The sequence below is a fragment of the Pituophis catenifer genome, unplaced genomic scaffold (assembly GCF_029215685.1).
Source record: "Pituophis catenifer annectens isolate HBS135680 unplaced genomic scaffold, rPitCat1.0.hap2 SCAF_4, whole genome shotgun sequence".
NCBI classification, from domain to species: Eukaryota; Metazoa; Chordata; class Lepidosauria; order Squamata; family Colubridae; genus Pituophis; species Pituophis catenifer.
The window spans coordinates 24,545,489-24,567,687 of record NW_027256884.1 but is presented as its reverse complement, the minus strand read 5'-3'; the positions used below and the strand labels follow the sequence as shown (position 1 = coordinate 24,567,687).

The 22,199-nt window shown below is 43.4% G+C and overlaps 1 protein-coding gene across 1 annotated transcript in view; it reads left to right on the top strand.

The window, feature by feature from the left end:
- Positions 1-848: 848 nt before the first annotated feature.
- ABCC4 (ATP binding cassette subfamily C member 4 (PEL blood group)) overlaps positions 849-22,199 on the top strand; it is a 201,756-nt gene continuing 180,405 nt past the window's right edge. The window contains exon 1 of the mRNA XM_070942649.1: positions 849-1,017. Within this exon, the coding sequence (XP_070798750.1) occupies positions 941-1,017 (77 nt within the window). The 5' untranslated portion in view covers positions 849-940. The remainder of the gene's footprint in view (positions 1,018-22,199) is intronic.

Genomic DNA, 22,199 nt, shown 5'->3' with positions numbered 1-22,199 from the left:
AGGGAAGATTGTTCAGGTGATGGGAAAACAATTTCAAATAAGCCAAGCCATCCCTGGACTGGAGGGTGAATCCTTTGCAGGCAGGAGCGAACAAGCCAAAACGGGGGAGAGGCTCAGGTGCCAATCAATCAATCAATCAATCAATCAGAATCAAAATAGAGCTGGAAGGGACCTTGGAGATCTTCTAGACCAACCTCTACTCAAACAGAAGACCCTATCCCATTTCAGACAAACTTTGCTCCAGTCTCTTCTTTAAAGCCTCCAGGTGACGGTAGTAGCACCCACAACTTCAAGAGGCAAGTCGTTCCACGGGTTAATTCGTCCTCACTGTTCGGAAGTTTCTCCTTCATTCCAGTTTCTGCTTCATTTTATTCCTTGATTTCAGCATTAGGGGCAGGGGAAAATCAGAGCTGAGGCCAAACTTCGCATAGGAGCTTTCCGTGGCCGGCTAATTTTACTCGGAACCGTCCGAGGCGCGCAGCAAGGCGAGGGGCTGCCATCGATCCCGCCGCTGATGCGGGACGCCGGTGCAGCGGAGGGTGGTTCTCCTCCCCACCAGTCTTAAGACCTGCCTCCCGGCTGGCGTTAGAAGAAACCAGGCGGCCTCAAGTCCGACTTCCGCGGAGGAGAGCCGGGCCAGGCGCACGCGTCGCCGCCGCCGAGAAGCCTTCCCGGGGAGGCAGGAAGGCGCGGACGCTTATCTCTGGCGGCGGGCGGGCTGCCAGCTCACTCCAGCCGGGGCCGGGCGGCTCCCTCTAGAGGCAGCCGCCGCGGGTGAGCCGGGTGTCGGGTTGCCCGGAAGCGCCTCCAGCTCTGCACGCCGCTCGCTCGCTCGCTCGCCTGCCTGCCTGAGGGGAAGAAATCTTCGCCGGGCGAGGCCGCGCAGGTTCTTCTTCTCCTTCTTTTTCTTCTTCTTCTTCTTTTCTCCCGGCGGGGGTCGATGGAGGCGCTTCCCTCCCGGGACGAGAAAGCGAACCCCTCGCGGGATGCCAACTTCTGCTCGCGGCTTTTCTTCTGGTGAGTCCTTTCCCCCCCCCGCCCCGCGCGCGCCCCCTCAAACCTTCCGCCAGCCTCAGCTTTCCTCCCGGATCAGCCGAGCTCTTCCCGCGAATGAATGAGGCAGCCCCGACTCAGGAAGCCTCGTTCCGCCCGTTATTTTGAGGGGGTCAAGGAAAGTGCTTTCGCCGGCCGGGGGTAAAAAAAAAAAGAAACAAAGATGCGAAGCTTCGGAGACAGGTGCAGGCGAGCCTCGGGCGCTCGGCTTCGGGGAGCGTCGCTGAGATCGACTCGCGGTCAGAAGCGCGTCTGAATGCGCGCAGAAGGGGGACAACGAGCGGGTGGGAAAACCCGACCCTCCCCAAACACTTTTTACCACTTTGGGGCTACAGGTAGTCCTCGATTTACGAGCACAACCGAACCCAAACTTTCTGTTGTTAAGCGAGACGTTGGTGAAGTGAGTTTTTTGCCCCGTGTTACGACTTTTCTTTCCGCGGTCGGTGGCTGGTTGTCGATAAGTGAGTGAATTAAGTGATTCTGGCTTCCCCATTGACTTTGCTTTTAATCCCACCAACCCAGTGATGAAATCCAAAATTTTTTTTTTAACTACCGGTTCTGTGGGTGTGGCTTGGTGGGTGTGGCAGGGGAAGGGTACTGCAAAATCTCCATTCCCACCCCACTCCAGGGGAAGGAAACTGCAAAATCCCCATTCCCACCCCGCTCCAGGGAAAGGATACTGCAAAATCCCCATTCCCTCCCCAATCCTGGGGGAAGGATATTGCAAATTCTCCATTCCCACCCCACTCTGGGGTCAGCCAGAGGTGGTATTTGCCGGTTCTCTGAACGGCTCAAAATTTCCTCTACCGGTTCTCCAGAACCTGTCAGAACCTGCTGGATTTCACCTCTGCACCAACCTCTCAGAAATGTGGGTCTATAAGTGGTATTTCCCTGGATATTCTCACACAGGTAGACCAGTGGTGGGTTTCCATTTATTTTACTACCGGTTCTGTGGGCATGGCATGGCTTGGTGGGCATGCTTGGTGGGCATGGCAGGGGAAGGATACTGTAAAATCTCCATTCCCACCCCACTCCAGGGGAAGGTTACTGCAAAATCCCCATTTCTTCCCGATCAGCTGGGACTCGGGAGGCAGAGAATAGATGGGGGCGGGGCCAATCAGATTTTTTACTGCCGGTTCTCCGAACTACTCCAAATTTCTGCTACCGGTTCTCCAGAACCTGCTGAAACCCATCTCTGAGGTAGACCCTTGACGTATGACCATAATTGAGCCAAACATTTCTGTTGCTAAGTGAAACATTGGTTAAGTGAGTTTTGCCTCATTTTATGACTTTTTGTGCCACATTTGTTAAGTGAATCACTGCAGTGGATAAGTTAGTAACCTGGTTGTTAAGTGAATCTGCCTTCCCTCATTGACTTTGCTCGGCAAAAGGGGATCATATAACCATGGGACACAGCCACAGTCATCAATATGAACCAGTGGCCAAGCATCTGAATTTTGGTCAGATGTTCATAGGGATGCTGGAAAGGTCCTAACTGTGAAAAACGGTCATGTCACTTTTTTGAGTGCCGTTGTAACTTTGAATGGTCACTAAACGAACTGCTGTAAGTTGAGGACTACCTGTACTTCTTAATGCTTCTTAATACTTCTTAAGGTAGGCTTACAGCAGTGACCGTTCAAAGTTACAACGAGGGTTGAAAAATGGGACTTAGAACCAATTTTGCAAAGTTGCGAGCTTTGCAGCATCTCTATGATCATGTGACCAAAATCCAGATGCTTGGCAACTGGTTCATATTTATGAACGCCGCAGAGTTGTGGGACCCCCTTTTGCCACTTTCTGACCAGCAAACTCAATGGGGAAGCCAGATTCGCTTAGCAACTGGGTTACTAACTGATCAGCTGCAGTGATTTGGTTAACAACTGTGGCGAGAATGGTCGTAAAATGGGGCAAAACTCAATGCCTCACTTAACAACAGAAATCTTGGGCTGAATTGTGGTTGTAGGTCGAAGGACTACCTGCATATAATTTCTCCAACCCTGGAGTAGTACAGCGATATATATGGCAGCCCCCCTTCCCTCCCCATGGATAGAATATTTTGGTTCCAGGTAGCCAAATATGCTATTTAGTTTTACTGCTTTAGTATTTCGAGTGGTTTATTCACAGCGGTTCTCAAATGTTTTTCAGCCACGTGGGTGCAGGTGCATCTGTGGAGGGGAGGTCAAAAAAGTGAAGATGGCAGCTGTGACCATGTGATTAAAGCCCCATGCCATCGTCATACATGTAAAAAGGGGGAAATAGCTAAGACCAGTCTGTGGTGCCTCTGGCAGCCAGAATGGGGTGCTGGGGCCATTCATGCCCCACGTGCCTCAATTTGGCTGGCAAAGTGCTGCAGGAGGCTGTCCAAGCTAAAAATGGGCCGCAGGGGGGCCACATGCACCCCGCGTCCCGTTTTAGCCGGCAAAGTGCTACAGGAGGTGTCCTTCCTGTCTCCCCCTCCCCACTGGCCCATGGAAGAGAACTACAGTGTTGATCCAGCCCTCGAAAAAATCCAGTTTGACACCCCTGAAAAAAAGTGACTTATGACCATTTTTCACACTTATGACCATTGCGACATCCCCATGGTCACATGGATGCTTGACAGCTGGTTCATATTTATGACGATTGCAGTGTCCCGGGGTCATGTGACCATCTTTTTATGACCGTTTGATAAGCAAAGTCAATGGGGATGCCAGATTCACTTAAAAACTGCATTACTAATTTAAGAACTGCAGTGATTCACTTAACAAATGTGACAAGAAAAATCATAAAAGGGGGCAAAACTCTATTAACAAATTTCTCACTTAGCAATTAGCAATTGTGTTCGTAAGCCGAGGACTACCTGTATTATGGTCAGTCTACAACCAGCCATTTCTTCTTATTAAGCACTGTGCCATCTCACATTCTGATTGTGTGTATTTCTATTTGGAAGAAAATTATACTTTGTAGCAATTTCTACTTAGTAAGAGCATAAAATTTCAGTGCTAAAATACAGCACAGTAAGAGGATGTCCTATTATTATTAATTGGATAATTATTCAATTATTATTTGAACTTAAACATAACGTTTTGCAAGTTATAACTGATACATTACTTGGACAACAATTTATGGTAGTTATTTAACTGTATTACCCTGTTTCCCCCAAATAAGACATCCCCTGATAATAAGCCCAATTGGGCTTTTGAGCGCATTACAATAAGGCCAAGCGCTTATTTCAGGGTTCAAAAAAATATAAGACAGGGTCTTATTTTGGGGGAAACAGGGTAATTTGTGATAAAATAAAGCTACAGTTTCTCAGTATTAAATCCAAATTATAGTTAAGAAGGACACTTTGTTTTTTTATTATATACGTATAAAGAGAACATTAATGTATTTCTGCTTAGCTCTTCATGTAGTAAGATCAAGAAATAAAAGTAAAAATACACTGTCTTACTAAGGAATGTAGTTAATAGACTAAGTACTTAGAAATTTCCTGAAGTTAATAGTTAATGACTGAAGGTGGTATTGTCCTGTGACATAGAAAATCAATGTTTATAATATTTCTTTGGGAATCATTCACATTCATTACTTGATTTTCTTACACAACGCTGAGATATTTCAGCACCCTTTAGAAATAGCATGTCATTTTTGAAAGTCAGAATGATGCTTGCAGAAATGAAAATTATTTGTCTGTGTTTAGTTTCCTACACTTAAGCAAGGTTATGTTTTTCAACTCCAAGAAATCTTGGAGGAATTTGAAACTTCAAACCATTCAAATCTGAGTTTAGGTCTGGAACAAAATAAAATCTCATCGGGTAGATTTTTAATCTAAAAATCATCAGAAACAAAGTGGAATACCTAAAAGTTAATACAATCCTCTTAAACCACGTAACTATGTAACTATGATTATGACCTGTGACCTATTACTTGTGAGCTGCTGCACCAGAAACAAATTCCTTGTGTGTGTGATCACACTTGGCCAATAAAGAATTCTGTCCTGTCCTGTCCTGTCCTGTCCTGTCCTGTCCTGTCCTGTCCTGTCCTTTCCTGTCCTGTCCTGTCCTGTCCTATCCTATCCTATCCTATCCTATCCTATCCTATCCTATCCTATCCTATCCTATCCTATCCTATCCTATCCTATCCTATCCAATTCTACTCTATTCTACCCTACCCTACCCTTCCCTTCCCTTCCCTTCCCTTCCCTTCCCTTCCCTTCCCTTCCCTTCCCTTCCCTTCCCTTCCCATACCCATTTCCATTTCCATTTCCATTCCCATTCTAGCCATGGCACCTCATGTAGCTTAGTTACATCAATAAGTTCGTTTAAACTACAAGTACTCCTTGCTTATCAAAAGTAATTGGGACTGGGAATTTTATCACTAAGTGATTGGATAGTAAAGAACGATATCAAAGTGACTGCACTAACTTAATGATGGCAATTCTGGCAGCCCCAGTTGTTGTTGGACTAATCCTGCAGAGTTGCAGCATCTACTGGTCATTGATAGCCATTTGTGACCTCCTCCTGGCTTTCCCATTGACTTTTCTTGCTGGACACAGCAGCTAAGGTTGCAAATCATGATTACATGACCATGGGACATTACAATGTTGTAATTGCCAGTTAGTTGCTGTGTGCCCAAATTATAATTACATGACTTCGGGACCAGGGGTGAAATCCACATTTTTTCCCTACTGGTTCTGTGGGAGTGGCTTGGTGGGTGTGGCAGGGGAAGGATATTGCAAAATCTCCCCACCCCACTCCAGAAGAAGGATACTGCACAATCTCCATTCCCACCCCATTCCAGCTACGGCCAGCTAGAGGCGGTATTTGCTGGTTCTCCAAACTACTCAAAATTTCCGCTACCGGTTCTCCAGAACCTGTTAGAACCTGCTGGATTTCACCCCTGTTCGGGGCCCTGTAATGATTGCAATGGTCACTGAACAATTGGTCTAACTTTGAACGCTGAACGAGCAGTCATTAAACAAGGTCTATCTCAATACGCTCTCACAGAGAGGGCCTCCTCAGGGTGCCGTCGGTCAGGCAATGTCGGCTGGCGGCCCCCAGGGGGAGAGCCTTCTCTGTGGGGGCACCCGCCCTGTGGAACGAGCTGCCTCCTGGAATACAACTGATCCTGGACCTCCGTACCTTCCGTAAGGCCCTGAAGACTTATTTATTCCACCAAGCCGGCCTAGCCTAAATGATTCTTAATTGGGATTTTAAATTTTATAAACTTGGGGGTTTTAAATTGGGAAGCCAATGATTTAATTCTTTTTAATTATCTTAACTTTTGTATTGTATGAATTTTTAATTTTGGCTGTTCACCGCCCTGAGTCCCTTCTGGGAGAAGGGCGGTATACAAACAAACAAACAAACAAACAAACAAACAAACAAACACAAACAAACAAACAAACAAATAAATAAATAAATAAATAAATATACTGAATGTCAGAAGCTGTGTGAGTGAGTGCAGAACTCCTGGTTTGTTGTACCACCTTCCCTCTTTTATTTGGGCACCCGCAGTCTGCAACATTTCTCTGTCCGGCTGCAGTTATACGGGCATTGCTTTTCCTTTCAGCAGAGCAGAACATCTGCAAGTTATGAGGGCATAACAGAGTCTGCTCCGAAAAGGAAGAGTTACTTCTTCCTTAGGAACTGTCAGCTTGCTCTTCCTAATACAGGTAGTCCTCAACTTACGACCACAATTGAGCCCAACATTTCTGTTGCTAAGCGAAACATTTGTTAAGTGAGTTTTGCCCCGTTGTATGCCTTTTCGTGGCACAGTTAAGTGAGTCACTGCAGTTGATAAGTTAGTAACAGGTTGTTAAGTGAATCCGGCTTCCCCATTGATTTTGCTTGTCAGAAGGATTGCAAAAGGTGATAATGTGACCTTGGGACACAGCAACGGTCATAAATATGAACCAGTTGTCAAGTATCTGAATTCTGATCACATGACCATGGAGATGCTGCAACAGTTGTAAGTGTGAAAAATGGTCATTTTTATCTGTGCCGTTGTAACTTTGAACGGTCACTAAATGGACTGTTGTAAGTCGAGGACTAGCTGTATAGAATGTGAGTTTATCAGTGATTTGTTCCTTCAAAAGGGGTTTTGAAAACTTTTTTAAAATTGCTTCAGCTACTTTTAAAGTATATTCCATATCACAACTGTTGGCATCTACCCAAGAGTTATTAAGGATCTTAAAGCTGAGATTTGTAGTCCTACTAACTTCAATAGGCAACCTGTCTCTGCATTCAGTTTCTGTAGGGAGGAATGGAAGGTGGCCAATATAATTTCAATTTTTAAGAAGGGTTCCCAGGGAGATCTAGGAAATTATAGGCCTGTCAGATTAACATCTTTTCCAGGAAGGTACTGAAAGTTTCTTTTAAAGATAAAATTACCAGATACATAAAACACTGACTTTGCTCAAGGATACCTAATATGTCTTCACTAAGGGTGGTCCTGTCTAGCTAATCTACTAGAGTATTTGAAGGTGTTAATAACTGTATGGTTAAGGGTGAGCAAGGACAGGAGGCATAATCTGCTTAGATCAAAAAGCCTATGATAAAGTCCCTCATCAACAACTTCTCAGTAAGTTTAACATCCATGGAATAAAAGAGGAGATCCTCCTATGGATAAGCTAAGCTAAGGCTAAGGAATAAAAACAAAAACAAAAACATAAATAAGTGGAAATTTTGCCCAATGGAAGGATGTAGTATGATTTATGTTGATTCTATCACTAAGTGTTGTATCTTATGATTCATGATGAATGTATTTTCATGATGACTATGATCATGATTTATCACTTATAGCTTTTATGTACAATGAGAGCTTATGCACAGAAGACAAATTCCTTGTGTGTCCAATCACACTTGGCCAATAAAGAATTCCGTTCCGTTCCGTTCCGTTCCGCTCCGCTCCACTCCACTCCACTCCACTCCATTCCATTCCATTCTACTCTACTCTACTCTATTCTATTCTATTCTTAGTGGAGCCCCTTATGTTCTATTCTAGCACTGGAATATTTAAAACTATTTATAAAGGATCTGAAATCAGACATAGCTAGTGGAATAGGCAAGTTTGCTTAAGACACTAAGTTGTTCAGGATGATTAAACAATAAAGGACTGCAAAGAGCTCCAAGGAGATCTCTGCAGATTAGGGAACCGGTGTTGAAATGGCAGATCTCATTCATTGTGAGCAAGTGCAAAGTGATGTACGTTGTGGCCAAAACTTCTAACTGCTCAATACAAACTGATGGATCAGAGCTGCAGGAGACCCTACAGTAAAGATACATGAATATGTATCAACACAGTTGCATCTGCTGACAAAAAAGACCAACAGTATTTAAGGCATAATCAGAAACAGTATTGCAGATAGAGATACAATATGGTAATTTTATTTATTTTTATTCATTTATCAGTCGTAGAAACCACTGTGATGTAAAATCACAGGTGAAACCGTATCTGGAATATTGTGTAGAGTTCTAGGTGCCTCACCTCGAAAAGGATATGGTGAGCTGCAGAATGTTCAGAGGAGGGCAGCTAAAATCTTCAAATTAAAGGACTAAAGTTTCTTCCCAATGAGGAAAACTTTTGTCTGAATCTAGAACAGCGGCCCCCAAACTTTTTGGGTACCAGGGATTGGTTCAGTGGAGAGAGCCTTTTCCACGGGCTGGAGGGGCTGTGGTTTCGTGTGCTGCCTGCATCCCAAGGATGGGGCTTTGTTTGTTTGTGCAGGCTGGTTTCTGGCATGCCAGGGACTGGTGCCAGTCCACAGATCGGTGGTGGTGGGTGGTATGGGGACCCCTGATCTAGAAAGATGATGAATGAAAGGAGGCATAATTGAGCTGTACAGAATTATGCATGGTGTGGAGAATAGAATAGAATAGAATAGAATAGAATAGAATAGAATAGAATAGAATAGAATAGAATAGAATAGAATAGAATAGAATAGAATAGAATAGAATAGAATAACAGAGTTGGAAGGGACCTTGGAGGTCTTCTAGTCCAACACCCTGCTTAGGCAGGAAACCCTACACCACTTCAGACAAATGGTTATCCAACATCTTCTTAAAAACTTCCAGTGTTGGAGCATTCACAACTTCTGGAGGCAAGTTGTTCTACTGTTCTAACTGTTAGGAAATTTCTCCTTAGTTCTAAGTTGCTTCTCTCCTTGATTAATTTTCACCCGTTGCTCCTTCTTCTGCCCTCAGGTGCTTTGGAGAATAGCTTGACTCCCTCTTCTTTGAGGCAGCTCCTGAGATATTGGAATGCTGCTATCATGTCACCCCTAGTCCTTCTTTTCATAAGACTAGATATATCCAGTTCCAGCAACCATTCTATATGTTTTAGGTTGGGACAACTAGTAGAAGTCATGAGAATCAACAGCTACTAACCTTGGTGACAGTGTGACTGCCTTTGAAGACCCATCTTCTAGGACACCAGTAGGCTTCCTTGTGTTGACCACTGTGAGAACTATTGCTGGACTAGTTGGGCCAAGGGTCTGACATAACAAAGCACTACTTACAGGTAAAACTCGAAAAATTAGAGCTGTAAGCCATAATCATTAAAAGTATGACAAATCACGGCTTGAACTATCTCGCTTTGCATGTTATGAGTCTATCTCATATATTAGTTTCACCTTCTAAGTTGCATTACTGAAATAAATGAACTTTTGCATGATATTCTAATTTTTCGAGTTTCACCTGTATGTTGTTATGTTCTTAGACCAGAATTATGAGTGCAACTATTTTACTGTAGTTAGCTAATTGTGAATTAAAACACATAGAGTTTGAGCTGTCTGTAGACACTTTTAGTAACTTGGATACAAGACTATGGCTAGACTGGGAGAGGCCTCTCCTTTACCTCCATATTTAGTAGGGATCTCTAAAGAAAGAAGCTCTATTGATTCCCAGTCCAACAGAGGATATTAATTGCTAGTAGAAATGACTAGAGCAGCTTCACTTGTGTCATCTTTTGATTACAGAAGATACTTTATGTGGGGCTGTGTAGAGTCTAGTAAGTTCACTTCTTCTCCCGAATCTCTGAAATTCCAAATTCTTTTTGTTTTGTTTTTTCATTTTTTCTTAACTTTACTTTTTACTTTGGGGATGTTATTGCTTTCCACTCCATAAACCTTGGATTTATCCATCTTCATTTTGTTTAATTGGGGAAAAAAAGGAAACAATAAAATAAAACTTAGTGACAGGCTAAAAGACCAAAAGTAAGTAAGTACAAAGTACGTAAGTAAGTTAATTTATGTATTTAGAATTGGAAGGCTGCCTGATGCACAAATAACCCTTAAGCGGCTTCCATAGTTAAAAGGAAAAAAAAAGGAAAAAACAAACAATTGAATAGAAAAAGGGCACATATGCCTAGACAAAACCACCCATTGCGCTACAAAATAATTCAGGGCCTCAAAAACAATCTAGCCCATACCTGGGAGAAAAGCCAAATTTTCAAATATTTGCAGAACCTTTATCAAGTGGAACTCTTGGGGGGGGGATGATGTTCCAGAAGGCAGAGAATGCATGCTTCCGGGATCCCACTAGATGACATTGTTTAATAAATGGTACCTGGCGTACCCCAACCTGCCCACTTTGCCCAGGCAACAAAATGATGAGAGGCAGGGGTGAAATCCAGCAGGTTTTGACAGGTTCTGGAGAACCGGTAGCGGAAATTTTGAGTAGTTCAGAGAACCGGCAAATACCACCTCTGGCTGGCCCCAGAGTGGAGCGGGAATGGGGATTTTGCAGTATCCTTCCCATGGAGTGGGGTGGGAATGGAGATTTTGCAGTATCCTTCCTCTGCCACGCCCACCGAGCCACGCCCACCAAGCCACACCACGCTCACCAAGCCACGCCCACAGAACCGGTAGTAAAAAATTTTGGATTTCACCACTTGATGAGGGGACTAGAGGATAAAACATTTGAAGAACTGTTACAGGAATTGGATATGTCTACTCTAATGAAAAGAAGGACTAGGGGAGACATGACAGCAGTGTTCCAATATTTGAGGGTCTCGTACAAAGAAGAGTGGAGGTCAACCTATTTTCCAAAGCACCAAAAAGAATGGATGGAAACTAACCAAGTAGAGAAGCAACCTAGAACTAAGGAGAAGTTTCGTAATGGTGAGAGCAATTAACCAATTGAACACTTGCCCTCAGAATGTGTAAGTGCTCCATCACTGGAGGCTTTCAAAAAGAGACTGGACAACCATTTATCTGAAATGGCACAGGGTCTCTCCTGCTCCAGCAGGGGGTTGGACTAGAAGACCCCCCCAAAGTCTTTTCCATTATTCCATTATTCTATTATTCTATGTTCTATGTTCTTTTATGGCTGATCTTGGGTATATTTCCTATATTGACTACTTTTTCAGTGGGTTTTTCATCCTTGCCATCACTCTCAACCTCATTGGTTGGTTGGTTGTGTTGGATTTGTGCTTGGAATTAACTCCCAAAGATCCTAAATATTGTCCCAGACCCAGATTGGTCACCCTCCCCCTCATTTTTAGTTTAAAGCCCTCCTTCCATCCTGTTGTTTTCTGAAAACATTTCCCCCTGTTCTTGTGATGTGCAGCTCATCCCTTGCCAAAAGACCTTCATGTAGGTAGTACAGACCATGGTCTAGGAATCCAAAGTTCTCTTGGCGGCACCAACCCTTGACCCAGTGGCTCATTTCTAAAATCCTTTGTTCTCTCATTGGAAATTGACTTATTGTTGGAAGTAAAAGGTTCTCCCGCAAATGCGTGCTAGTCGTTTCCGGGTCTAGAGGGGGTGCTCATCTCAGTTTCTAAGCTGAAGAGCCAGCACTGTCTGAAGATGTCTCCGTAGTCATGTGGCCAGCATGACTAAACGCCAAAAGCACACAGAGCGCTGTTACCTTCCCACCAAAGGTGGTCCCCGTTTTTCTACTTGCATTTTTTACTTGCTTTCAAACTGCTAGGTTGGCAGAAGCTGGGACAAGTAATGGAAGCTCACTCCGTTATGCAGCGCTAGGGATTTGAACTGCTGAACTGCCGACCTTCTGATCAACAAGCTCAGCATTTTAGCCACTGAGCCACCACGTCCCTTCATTGGAAGTACCAATATGTAAATCGATACCAATAAGTATCAATGTGCAAATGATATCATTGGATATCATTTGCATATTGATGATGCTGAACCTTGATGGATGACCTAACTCAGAGGTTTCTTATAGATGCTAAACAGGAAGCGTATGAGCATCAAATGCTAAAGAATCCCACAAGTAAGGGACTCCAAATGTATGTTGGAGATGTAAAAAAGGTAAGGGACAATTTGGTGGGGTAGCTTGGAAATCCATATTTATTGGTCTGTTCAACAGCCTGCCTCTTGCAACACTGACTCCAACTCCAGGCCCTTCTACAGTTTTGAAGAAAATCAACTGACCTTTAATAGTCTGCATATGGATTTTAAATTCACACTGAAGGAAAGGTCAAGTACAAAGTCAACAGATAAATAAAACACTTTCTGGCCTGCCATTCAGATCTGTGAGGCTGGCCTATCATAATATGCAGAATCATCTCAGAACCAGCCCCTGTGCTGTGAAATTCTCATCCAAGAATTATACAGCTGGCTCTCTTTATAGCTAATTAGAGGGCTTTAAACATTACTTTTTTATCTGACTATTAAGTGAATAGGTTTTTATTTTAAAAAATGGTATTGCACCAAAAAGAAAATTGTAGCGCTAAACAACTAATTGAAGTGCAGGAAAAAATTATTGTCAACCAAATATTTTTTGTCAGAAGGCAAACCTATATATCTACAGGTCTCACTGAATTTGGTCCAGAAAATACCAAGAGATAGTAAAAAAGTTTGCTTGTCCCCCAATATATGAACTGCTTAGAAGGGCGAACTACATAGCATACACTCATTTATATTTTATGGATTTTTAAAAATAGAAATGAGTATATAAACTATTATTATATAAGTCCTTATTTGAGGTTGAGGTTTAGCAGTAGTATCTAAACAGCTGTTTTAGTGGATACAAAGATTTTAAGAAGGATTTGTTGAGAGCATTCTGCCATGAAAACCTTGTACAACATATAATAGACTAAGTTTTATCTTGAGTTATTTGAACCATTTGACTCTTATATCTGCTTATCTCTCTTTGTTATGTTGTCTCTTATGAGTGTCACTGAACTCTTATGTTTTTTTAAATTGTTGGGCAATTATTATCTTGTTTGATATCATATGATATTTTCTGCAAACTGAACATAAGGGTTGGCTGGACAGTGTTTCTTTTGAAAAGTTTTACCCTATTTTAACGGATTTGTTCTTAAACAAGTAACTCTTTATCCTAAAACTTGGTTGAACTGATTTATGATGTTATGACAGTTTTATTTTGCTATTCAGTTGTAAGTGTTACATTGTAAGTTGAATTGGAGTCTTTAAAGGGGAAGTAAAATGTTACATATTTAAAAGAAGCAGATATTTTCCTCATGTTCTTATTTTCCATGTATCAATTTAGTCTTTAAAGTAGTAGACTAATACTCATCTGTTCCCATGGACAGCTGCACTATAGTGCATCTCTAAGGAACGAGTAAAACTATCCCACCTTCCTGTTCTGTTTCAAAGAAGTGCAATTCATATATTTCTTCTAGTTTAAAGTATTTTATTTAACTCAAATATTAAGGATTCCTCAATGTAGGTTTCCAACACTGGTTTCTCATACTGGTAGGTGTGGAGAGGGAACTGTAACATCAAGTATCAAAGGCCAGGATTGCTGATGCCCCTTTTGTCCTTCTTGTTTGTTAGTCTAGAGCAGGGATTCACAATTCCTGGTCTGTGGTCTGGCACCGGGCCGTGGCATGCCAGAAACTGGGCCATACAAACAAGTGAAGCCCTATCCATGGGATGCAGGCAGCACATAAAACCATGCCTCCTCTGCTCTGTGGAAAAACCTCTTTCCATGGAACTGGTCCCTAGTACTGAAGAGGTTATGGATTGTTGGTCTAGGGCTGTGATGGCAAACCTATGGCACGCATGCCACAGGTGGCACACGGAGCCATTTCGGTGGGCACGCGAGCTCAGCTCCCTGGGCACACTGGAAGTAGGGAAACAGACTGTTTCCAGCCTCCGGAGGGTCTGGCGGGTAGTGGGGAAGGCCCGTTTTTTGCTCTCCTCAGGCTCCTAGAAAGGCTCTGGAGCCTGAAGAGAGCAAAAAACGGGCCTTCTGGTCCCACCGGAAGTCAGCAAAAGGGCCATGTCTGGCCTCTGGAGGGCCACCTGGAGGGTGGGGTAGGCCATTTTCGTCCTCCCCAGGCTCCTAGAAAGCCTCTGGAGCCTGGGGAGGGTGAAAACGGGCCTACTGGGCCCACCATGCCATCGCGTGCCAAAAGTGGGGGGAAGCATGGGGGGGGTCGCATGCATGCACGGGGGAGCCGGGGCACATAGAATTATGGGTGTGGGCACGTGCACGCCCGATCCTTCGCAGTCCCCCTGCTTTTGGCACGCGATGGCAAAAAGGTTAGCCATCACTGGTCTAGGGCATGGGTGTCAAACTCGCCACGTCATGTCGCCATCACGTAATGTTTCGCGACGTTTTTCCCATTCTCAGAGCTGGGTTGGGCGGGTCCTGCATGTGACACATCCAGCCTGCGGGCCGCCAGTTTGACACCCCTGGTCTAGGGTTATGCTTTGCAAAAAAATATTTTTTCCCCAGACATTCTGTTTGTCCAACCTGCAGAAATTGCCATATCATATCAAACAAGTACTACTGGTAATAAATGTCCAAGTGTTAAGAATCTAGGACAGTGTTGGTGAACCTTTTTGGCACCGAGTGCTGAAACGGGAGTGTGCTCACACGTGCAGGGGAGTGCTGGAAACTGGAAGAGCAGTTACCTGGTGCACATGCTGGGAAGCTGAGCTTCCGGTTTCAGGTATGTGCATGCGCGCCAGTCACCTGGTCTTCCGGTTTCTAGCATACATGTGTGCACAAAGACAAGTTGGTCAGCATGCATGTGTGTGCTGGAACCCAGAAGAGCAACGGGCGACGGCTGGCATGCTCAGAGAGATGGCTCTGTGTGCCACTTCCTGCATGTGTGCCATAGGTTCGCCATCATGGATCTAGGACGTTGATGCAAAAAGATGGCAGTTGTTCTTTGTAGTTTGTTTTTTGTATCTGTGGGTTTTTAATTAAGTTGTGAGTGACCTAGGATGGGACAGAGGGTAGGTAGAATATACAGAATTGGCACATAGTCCTTGTGTGGAGCATGGAACCACGTGTTCTCTCACTGTCAATATGCAATGCTCCTGAGGATGTGGTGGTGGACAGATGTACAAAAAGCTGTAGCTTTGATGAGTTATTGAAGGGATCCCCCAAGAAGAGGCAGTGAAGCTGGCAAATGTTCCAGCATGTCCTTCAGGCTGCTTTCCTGTTGATGTTGCTGGAAAAAAGAGGAACCTTATTCCCAATATTGCACTCTGAAGAGAATCTCAGGGCTAAATCCATTCCTCTGTGGAGTCTCTCAGAGCAAGGCCTTGGCTGGAGGGGAGCATGGGAAGAATGGTGTGGTAGCCAGTACTTAGGCTTCAGTGGAACTGGAATGTCAGACTCTATGACTTAGAGAAAACAATACTCCTCCTCCTCCTCCTCCTCCTCCACCACCTCCTCCTCCTCCTCCTCCTCCTCCTCCTCCTCCTCCTCCTCCTCCTCCTCCTCCTCCTCCTCCTCCTCGCCATTGTTTATCCAGTGCAGGATGAAGGACTCTTCTGCAGGTTTCCAACCAATATGGTCTTGAGCTTTCCTTTGCCAGTTGGGCCCACCATACCAGAAGTGCACTGCTCCATAGGTATGTGCCATGGTGGTGCAGTGGTTAGAGTGCAGTACTGCAGGCTACTTCTTCTGATCAGTGGCTGCCAGCAGTTTGGCAGATCGAATCTCACCAGGCTCAAGGTTGACTCAGCCTTCCATCTTTCCGAGGTGGGTAAAATGAGGACCCAGATTGTTGGGGGCAATATGCTGACTCTGTAAACGGCTTAGAGAGGGCTGTAAAGCACTATGAAGCAGTATATAAGTCTCAGTGCTATTGCTATTTTCATACGGTTTCCAAAGCTCTTCAGCACACCAAGGCATGAGCCTAGAGCCATATTTGGTCCCCAGGATGGGCAGGTCCTCAAAAATTTGGCCCAGCCTTAAAGCATTTTCGGAAAGTTAGGATTTTGGCTGGAGGTGTCTTAAATCAACCCACTTTTAAGTACAGCCTTTGAGCCAATGGAAAATGGGTTCTATCTCAGAAGTCATCTTCCTCCTTAAATTTTAATTAAAGGCTGATGATGTAGCTTGCAAGATTGCTATCATCTAAATTGACCTCCATTTCTGTTGTTCTTCTCTACAGATCTTAGAAAAAAATGCTAGGAACATAGATCTTCTGCTTAGGTGATAGAGATGGTTTTTATGTGTGTTTGTGTGTGTGCATGTGTGGTCATGCATACATTTCTGGAAATGGCTGCTGGAATAATTCTTGGGTAATTCATTGGGGAAAGCTGTCTGGGCAATAAACCAAGTTAACATGCGTAATTTATGACAGAGATGATTAAAGGAAAAAAAAAACCCCTGAAATGATTGCAGATTGCAGAACAATGTAGTTGTGACCTGTCAACTGACACCGGTTTAGAAATGATGCAAACTGAAATTTTCATACTTCCTTAATTTATGTCACTTTTGAAAATAATAAGTAGCTGAATCCCCTCCCATCCCTCATTTTTGAAGCTTTTTAATGAAAGTCACAGGAATGTAGTGCAGTCTCTGTTTGGCTCAATGCCTCTAAGAACTAAACACCCTAGACCAGGGGTGAAATCCAGCAGGTTCTGACAGGTTCTGGAGAACCGGTAGCGGGAATTTTGAGTAGTTCAGAGAACTGGCAAATACCACCTCTGGCGGGCCCCAGAGTGCGGTAGGAATGGAGATTTTGCAGTATCCTTCCCCCAGGAGTGGGGTGGGAATGGAGATTTTGCAATATCCTTCTTCTGCCATCCCCACCAAGCCATGCCCACAGAACCGGTAGAGAAAAATTTTGGATTTCACCCCTGCCCTAGACTGTATTTTCAAGAATAGTCCTGAGCCAAATGAAAAAAGCTTTTTTGTACTTACTTCATATCATTTACAATACCGACTTCTGCCACACATGTATACTTTTATACCTTTTTATTTACATTTTTTTTTTAAAGAGCTGTATTTGCCGAGTGTGAGAGAGGGTGTGCATGGAGGGGGATGGGCTGGGGTGATGGACTATAGCGAAATGGGAGCTTCCCAAAAACAAGGGAGCACATTCTAGAAAGGGGAAGGGGACAAGAAGCAACATGGGTAGGGCCATGTCACCATGGCCAATTCACTGCGGGACAATTTGCCACAGAAAATTCCATGTGGGATAACTAAAAACATGTTATCTGCTACTGTTTCTTTGACAGTATTTCCATTCACAAAGATGGGAATTATGTCAAAGAAATAATGGCAGATAACATTTATTATGTTGAGTTATCCCACGTGGAATTTTCTATGGCGAGCTGTCCCACGATGAGTCATCTGCATCAGTGGCCATATTGAGTTGGCCATCGCAAGGTGGCCGTCGTGAGCAAATTGGCCCTGCCAAATTGTCCCATCCCATACAGAGAGTAAGGATAGCCACTCCCTAGTACTGTGATGGCGAACCTATGGCACGCGTGCCACAGGTGGCACCCGGAGCCATATCTGTGGGCACACAAGCATTGCCCTAGCTCAGCTCCAGCATGCATGCACGCACCGGCCAGCTGATTTTCAGGCCTTCCGGGCCCACCGGAAGTCGGGAAACGGGTGGTTTCTGGCCTCCGGAGGGCTTCCGAGGATGTGGGAAGGCCGTTTTTTGCCCTCCCCAGGCTCCAAGAAAGCCTCTGGAGCCTGAGGAGGGTGAAAAACAGGCCTACCGGGCCCACTGGTAACCTTTGTGCCGTCATGTGCCAAAAGTGAGGGGAGCATGGAGGGGATCGCGCGTGCATGTGGGGGGGGGCAGGGCACAGGGGGGCATTGAATTATGGGTGTGGGCATGCATGTGCATGACCCCCTGTTCTCCCCCCATTTTGGGCACGCGACAGCAAAAAGGTTAGCCATCACTGCCCTAGTATATCCATCAAGCAGGGAGTAGTAAGGGTTTAATCTGGCAAAATTCTGTCTGCTATGTAAATGCAAATCAAGAACTGATCTCTGGCTGAATTGTTCTCAGATTTAGCCTGAAAATGTAAATAACTCACATAGTTTGGATTGGAATAATACTGGAGATGGCAGGACAAAAGCTGTTATTTAGAGTGTATTCAGAGTTTATATAACACTTTAAAATGTTTAAAGTCTTGCACAATATCTTGAGGCATGGAACCACCTTATTAACTCTGGCTAAGTGATACCCTAAATACTTTCAAGGACAAGGACATTCAGGGTTTTTTCTTTATTTGGTCATGGCAAGTTCAAATTATGACTTGTGGGCCTGTCAGAGATAGGGAAGGACCCATATGGCACCATAGAACATTATGAAATAACGTACAATAGTCAGCGATGTAGCTGAGATCTTGTCACTGAAGTAGGGGGTTCCCTTGTCCGTAGTTCCTTAATGAATCATTAGAGAATAGTGGAAACAGTGACAGGTTGGCTGTGGGCATTTGACTGGCTTTAGTCTGTCTGGGTCCATTAGAAGAGCATCTGATGGACCCAGAAGAGCCATGGTGGTGCAGTGGTTAGAGTGCAGTACTGCAGACTACTTCTTCTGATCAGTGGCTGCCAGCAGTTTGGCAGATCAAATCTCACCAAGCTCAAGGTTGACTTAGCCTTCCATCCTTCCAAGGTGGGTAAAAAGAGGACCCAGATTGTTGGGGGCAATATGCTGACTGTAAACCGCTTAGAGAGGGCTGAAAAGCACTGTGAAGCGGTATATAAGTCTAAGTGCTATTGCTATTGCAATCTCTCTGTTCTCCAGATTGCTCTTCCTTAGTTCCTGAGCACAGCAGGAACGGCTTCAGTTATCAAGTTTATGTATTATTTATTTATTTGTCAGATTTATATGCCGCCCTTCTCCCGTAGGACTCGGGGCGGCTCACAACAATAAAACAACCCGACATAGATAAAAATTAAATAATATTAAAAACCAATTTAAAATCCCCAAATCCCCAAGTTAAAATTCACGGCAGATCAGGGAAGTTGCTGAAAGAGCCGTGTCTTTAGGTCGGCGCGGAAGGTGCGGAGGTCGGGGGCCATCCGGAGCCCGGTGGGCAACCCATTCCAGAGGGTCGGTGCGACCACAGAGAACGTGGTTTATTAAATGTGTAGTCTGGCCAAACGAAAACATGATAAAACTGAAAACGAAACAGATGAAAACAAATGAAAACAAATGAGGGACTAACATCCCAGGGAGACATTTCAAATGTCAAACATTTGAAATGATCAACTTTCTAGGCCCGTTATAGCTACCAATCATTAATTAACTACAAACCCCATGGGCTGCTCACATTGCAACTATATGTTATCTAGACCTCACTCTTTTTTTTTAACACTTGCAACTGAGCAAAATTTAGCTACTGTAGTAGAAATTTTGATAAAGTGATCTGCATAATCTCCATTTTGGGCCATCATCTGGTAACAAGGGGGAATATTAATTGAGAGCACCAAATGTGACGTAGTACAAGAAACAGCACAGCAAAATATGTAAAAAAATGCTTAATGGCTTTATCCAAGTATGAACAGGGATCCAGATTTTTTTTTGGGGGGGGATCCTTGGATTTCTATTGGGAAAATGCAGCCAGGCTGGAAGGTGGGATAAAGTGGGGAATTATCCTTGAGTCATTGCACCATTGCAAGAGGCATAAGTTCCCTCTCCACAAAATCTTATCTGTTTGTTCCCAGAAGAAAGAAAGCATCTCAGGAGATTCATGTTATCTTGATAGAGAACAATAAAGTTGTATGTGTATTGAGATGCTGGGTTATCCAGGTCATGGTTGTCCCAAAGGTGCTTTTTTTTTTATTCCAAAAGGCAACTGGACTTCCTTATTTTTCTTCGAAGACATTTCGCTTCTCATCCAAGAAGCTTCTTCAGCTCTGACTGGATGGCGGAGAATGGAAGGATTTAGACTCCTTGCAGACAGCTGGTCATTTGTATTCTTTTTAGAGAGTCATTGAGGCCACTTGGACATTTATCTGTGTCTGAGTGGTGCAAATTGATGAGAAGCCTTCTTGGAACTGTTGAAAGGAGTGTGGTGTAGACTGGAGATAGATGATATTGTATCTCTCTCCCTCTGTTGAGAGAGGGCTGTTCAGTTTTGACATAAGTGGCCTCTTTGACCCCTCTTTCAAACCAGTAGTCCTCTCTATCCAAAATGTGGACTTTGCTGTCTTCAAAAGAGTGATCTTTGTCTTTTAAATGCAGATGAACTGCTGAATCTAGTCCTGATGGGTTTGTTCTCTTGTGTTGTGCCATGCGTTTATGAAGTGGTTGTTTTGTTTCCCCAATGTACAGGTCTGCACATGGCTCACTGCATTGTACTACATATACCACGTTGCTCCGTTTGTGTCTGGGTGTTTTATCCTTGGGGTGGACAAGCTCCTGCTTAGTGAATTCTTGGGTTTGAAGTGTGCACATATGTTGTGTTGGCTGAAGATCCTCCTGAGCTCTTCCGATATTCCTGCAACGTATGGAATGACAATGTTGCTTTATTTTGTTGTTCTCTTTGTTGTTTGTTATCAAGGAAACCTGAAGGGTGTTTATTATCTCCTTTGCTTTTCTATGGAGAGCTCCAATTTTGTTCCCTAGGAGAAAATAAAAAATTTCTTCAAAGTTGGGGAAAAGGAAATTCCATGTTCAGATAATCTCATATCATTGGATTTACAACCTTTAGGATTTTTGCGTGGGTGGGTGAGCAATGTGGGAATGGAAATATCCCATCCTGGCATTGACAATAGTTTGGGCAAACCCCAGGAAAATCGACCCTATTCTGAAGCCTAGGCTGATAAAATTTATGACCCACCAAAATGCAAATGTCTTTCCTCCTAGATGCCTGGCATCTATATATGCAGCCCTGTTGTATTTTCATTTCCTTGCAGGAAGATAATGAAGCCTTGGTTGCTTTTTATGACTCATGGGCTGAAGAGACATGAAGGCCGAGTCTGGAAGCTCATAACTGATTGATCCTAACCTTGCTTTCTTAGAAGTAAAACTGTCTCTCCTGTGGCTTTACTTTTGGTATAATTAGTTATATATTGATCTTAACAAGTTAATGCAGTTTATTAATTTAGGATTTAGGAGTGGAGCTAGGTGAATTGCTACTTCTGTAAAGTTAACCTGACCCCTTTCAGATACTCTGCTTATAATACAGTAACTGCTTTGGATGACTTCCCAAAACTGAGCTTGGTTCCAAGCCAAAGGCAGCCTATTTTCGATTTGCGATTATAGAGATAAATATTATCTCAATCTGAGCCTGAGCACATTCTGGTAATGCAGGATATAACTTACTAGCTGCGTTTATGTACTTAACTTTATTGCGGTCATTAACCAGCATGAGAGAATTGGTATTCAAATATCCAAAATATACAAAACTGAATAGACAATAGGATAGTTAAGAAAAGAAGGACTGGAAAAAATATAGAAAGAAAGAAAGACTGGTTATATTTTGGAGATTGTCTCATGATGTTAAAAAATTTAATTAAAGTTGGATAACTTCTGAATTTTATGGTAGTTTTAAAGTATTGAAGTTTAAAGGTGGATAACTTAAAATTTAATGGATAACTTTTTGAAAGTTTTGAAACTTATCTGTTGGAGAATGTTCTGCTAATGTACTAAGAGATTTTAAAATGTTTAAAATAAGATTATGTTTTTTTTGGTTTTTTTTACAAATGTGAAATGTGATAAGAGAATTTATAAAAGGAAGGTTGAAGTGTAATTTTTAAAAGGGGAGTTAACAAGTGTGTGAGAGTTTTGAATTTTGTAATAGCTAGCATATTTTAGTTTATGTTTGTTAAATGCTATATTCTGTTTTTGCTCTGGGAAGTCGGGGGGGGGATTGGGGAGGGGGGTTGGGTGGGGATAAAATGATGTATGATAATTGATTGTGTAGTGTTTGGTTGTTTGAATATAAAAAATAAAAAACTTTTGTCTTAGAAAGAAAAGAACATACAGAGGGGGGAAAAAAGGGCTAACAGACAAGA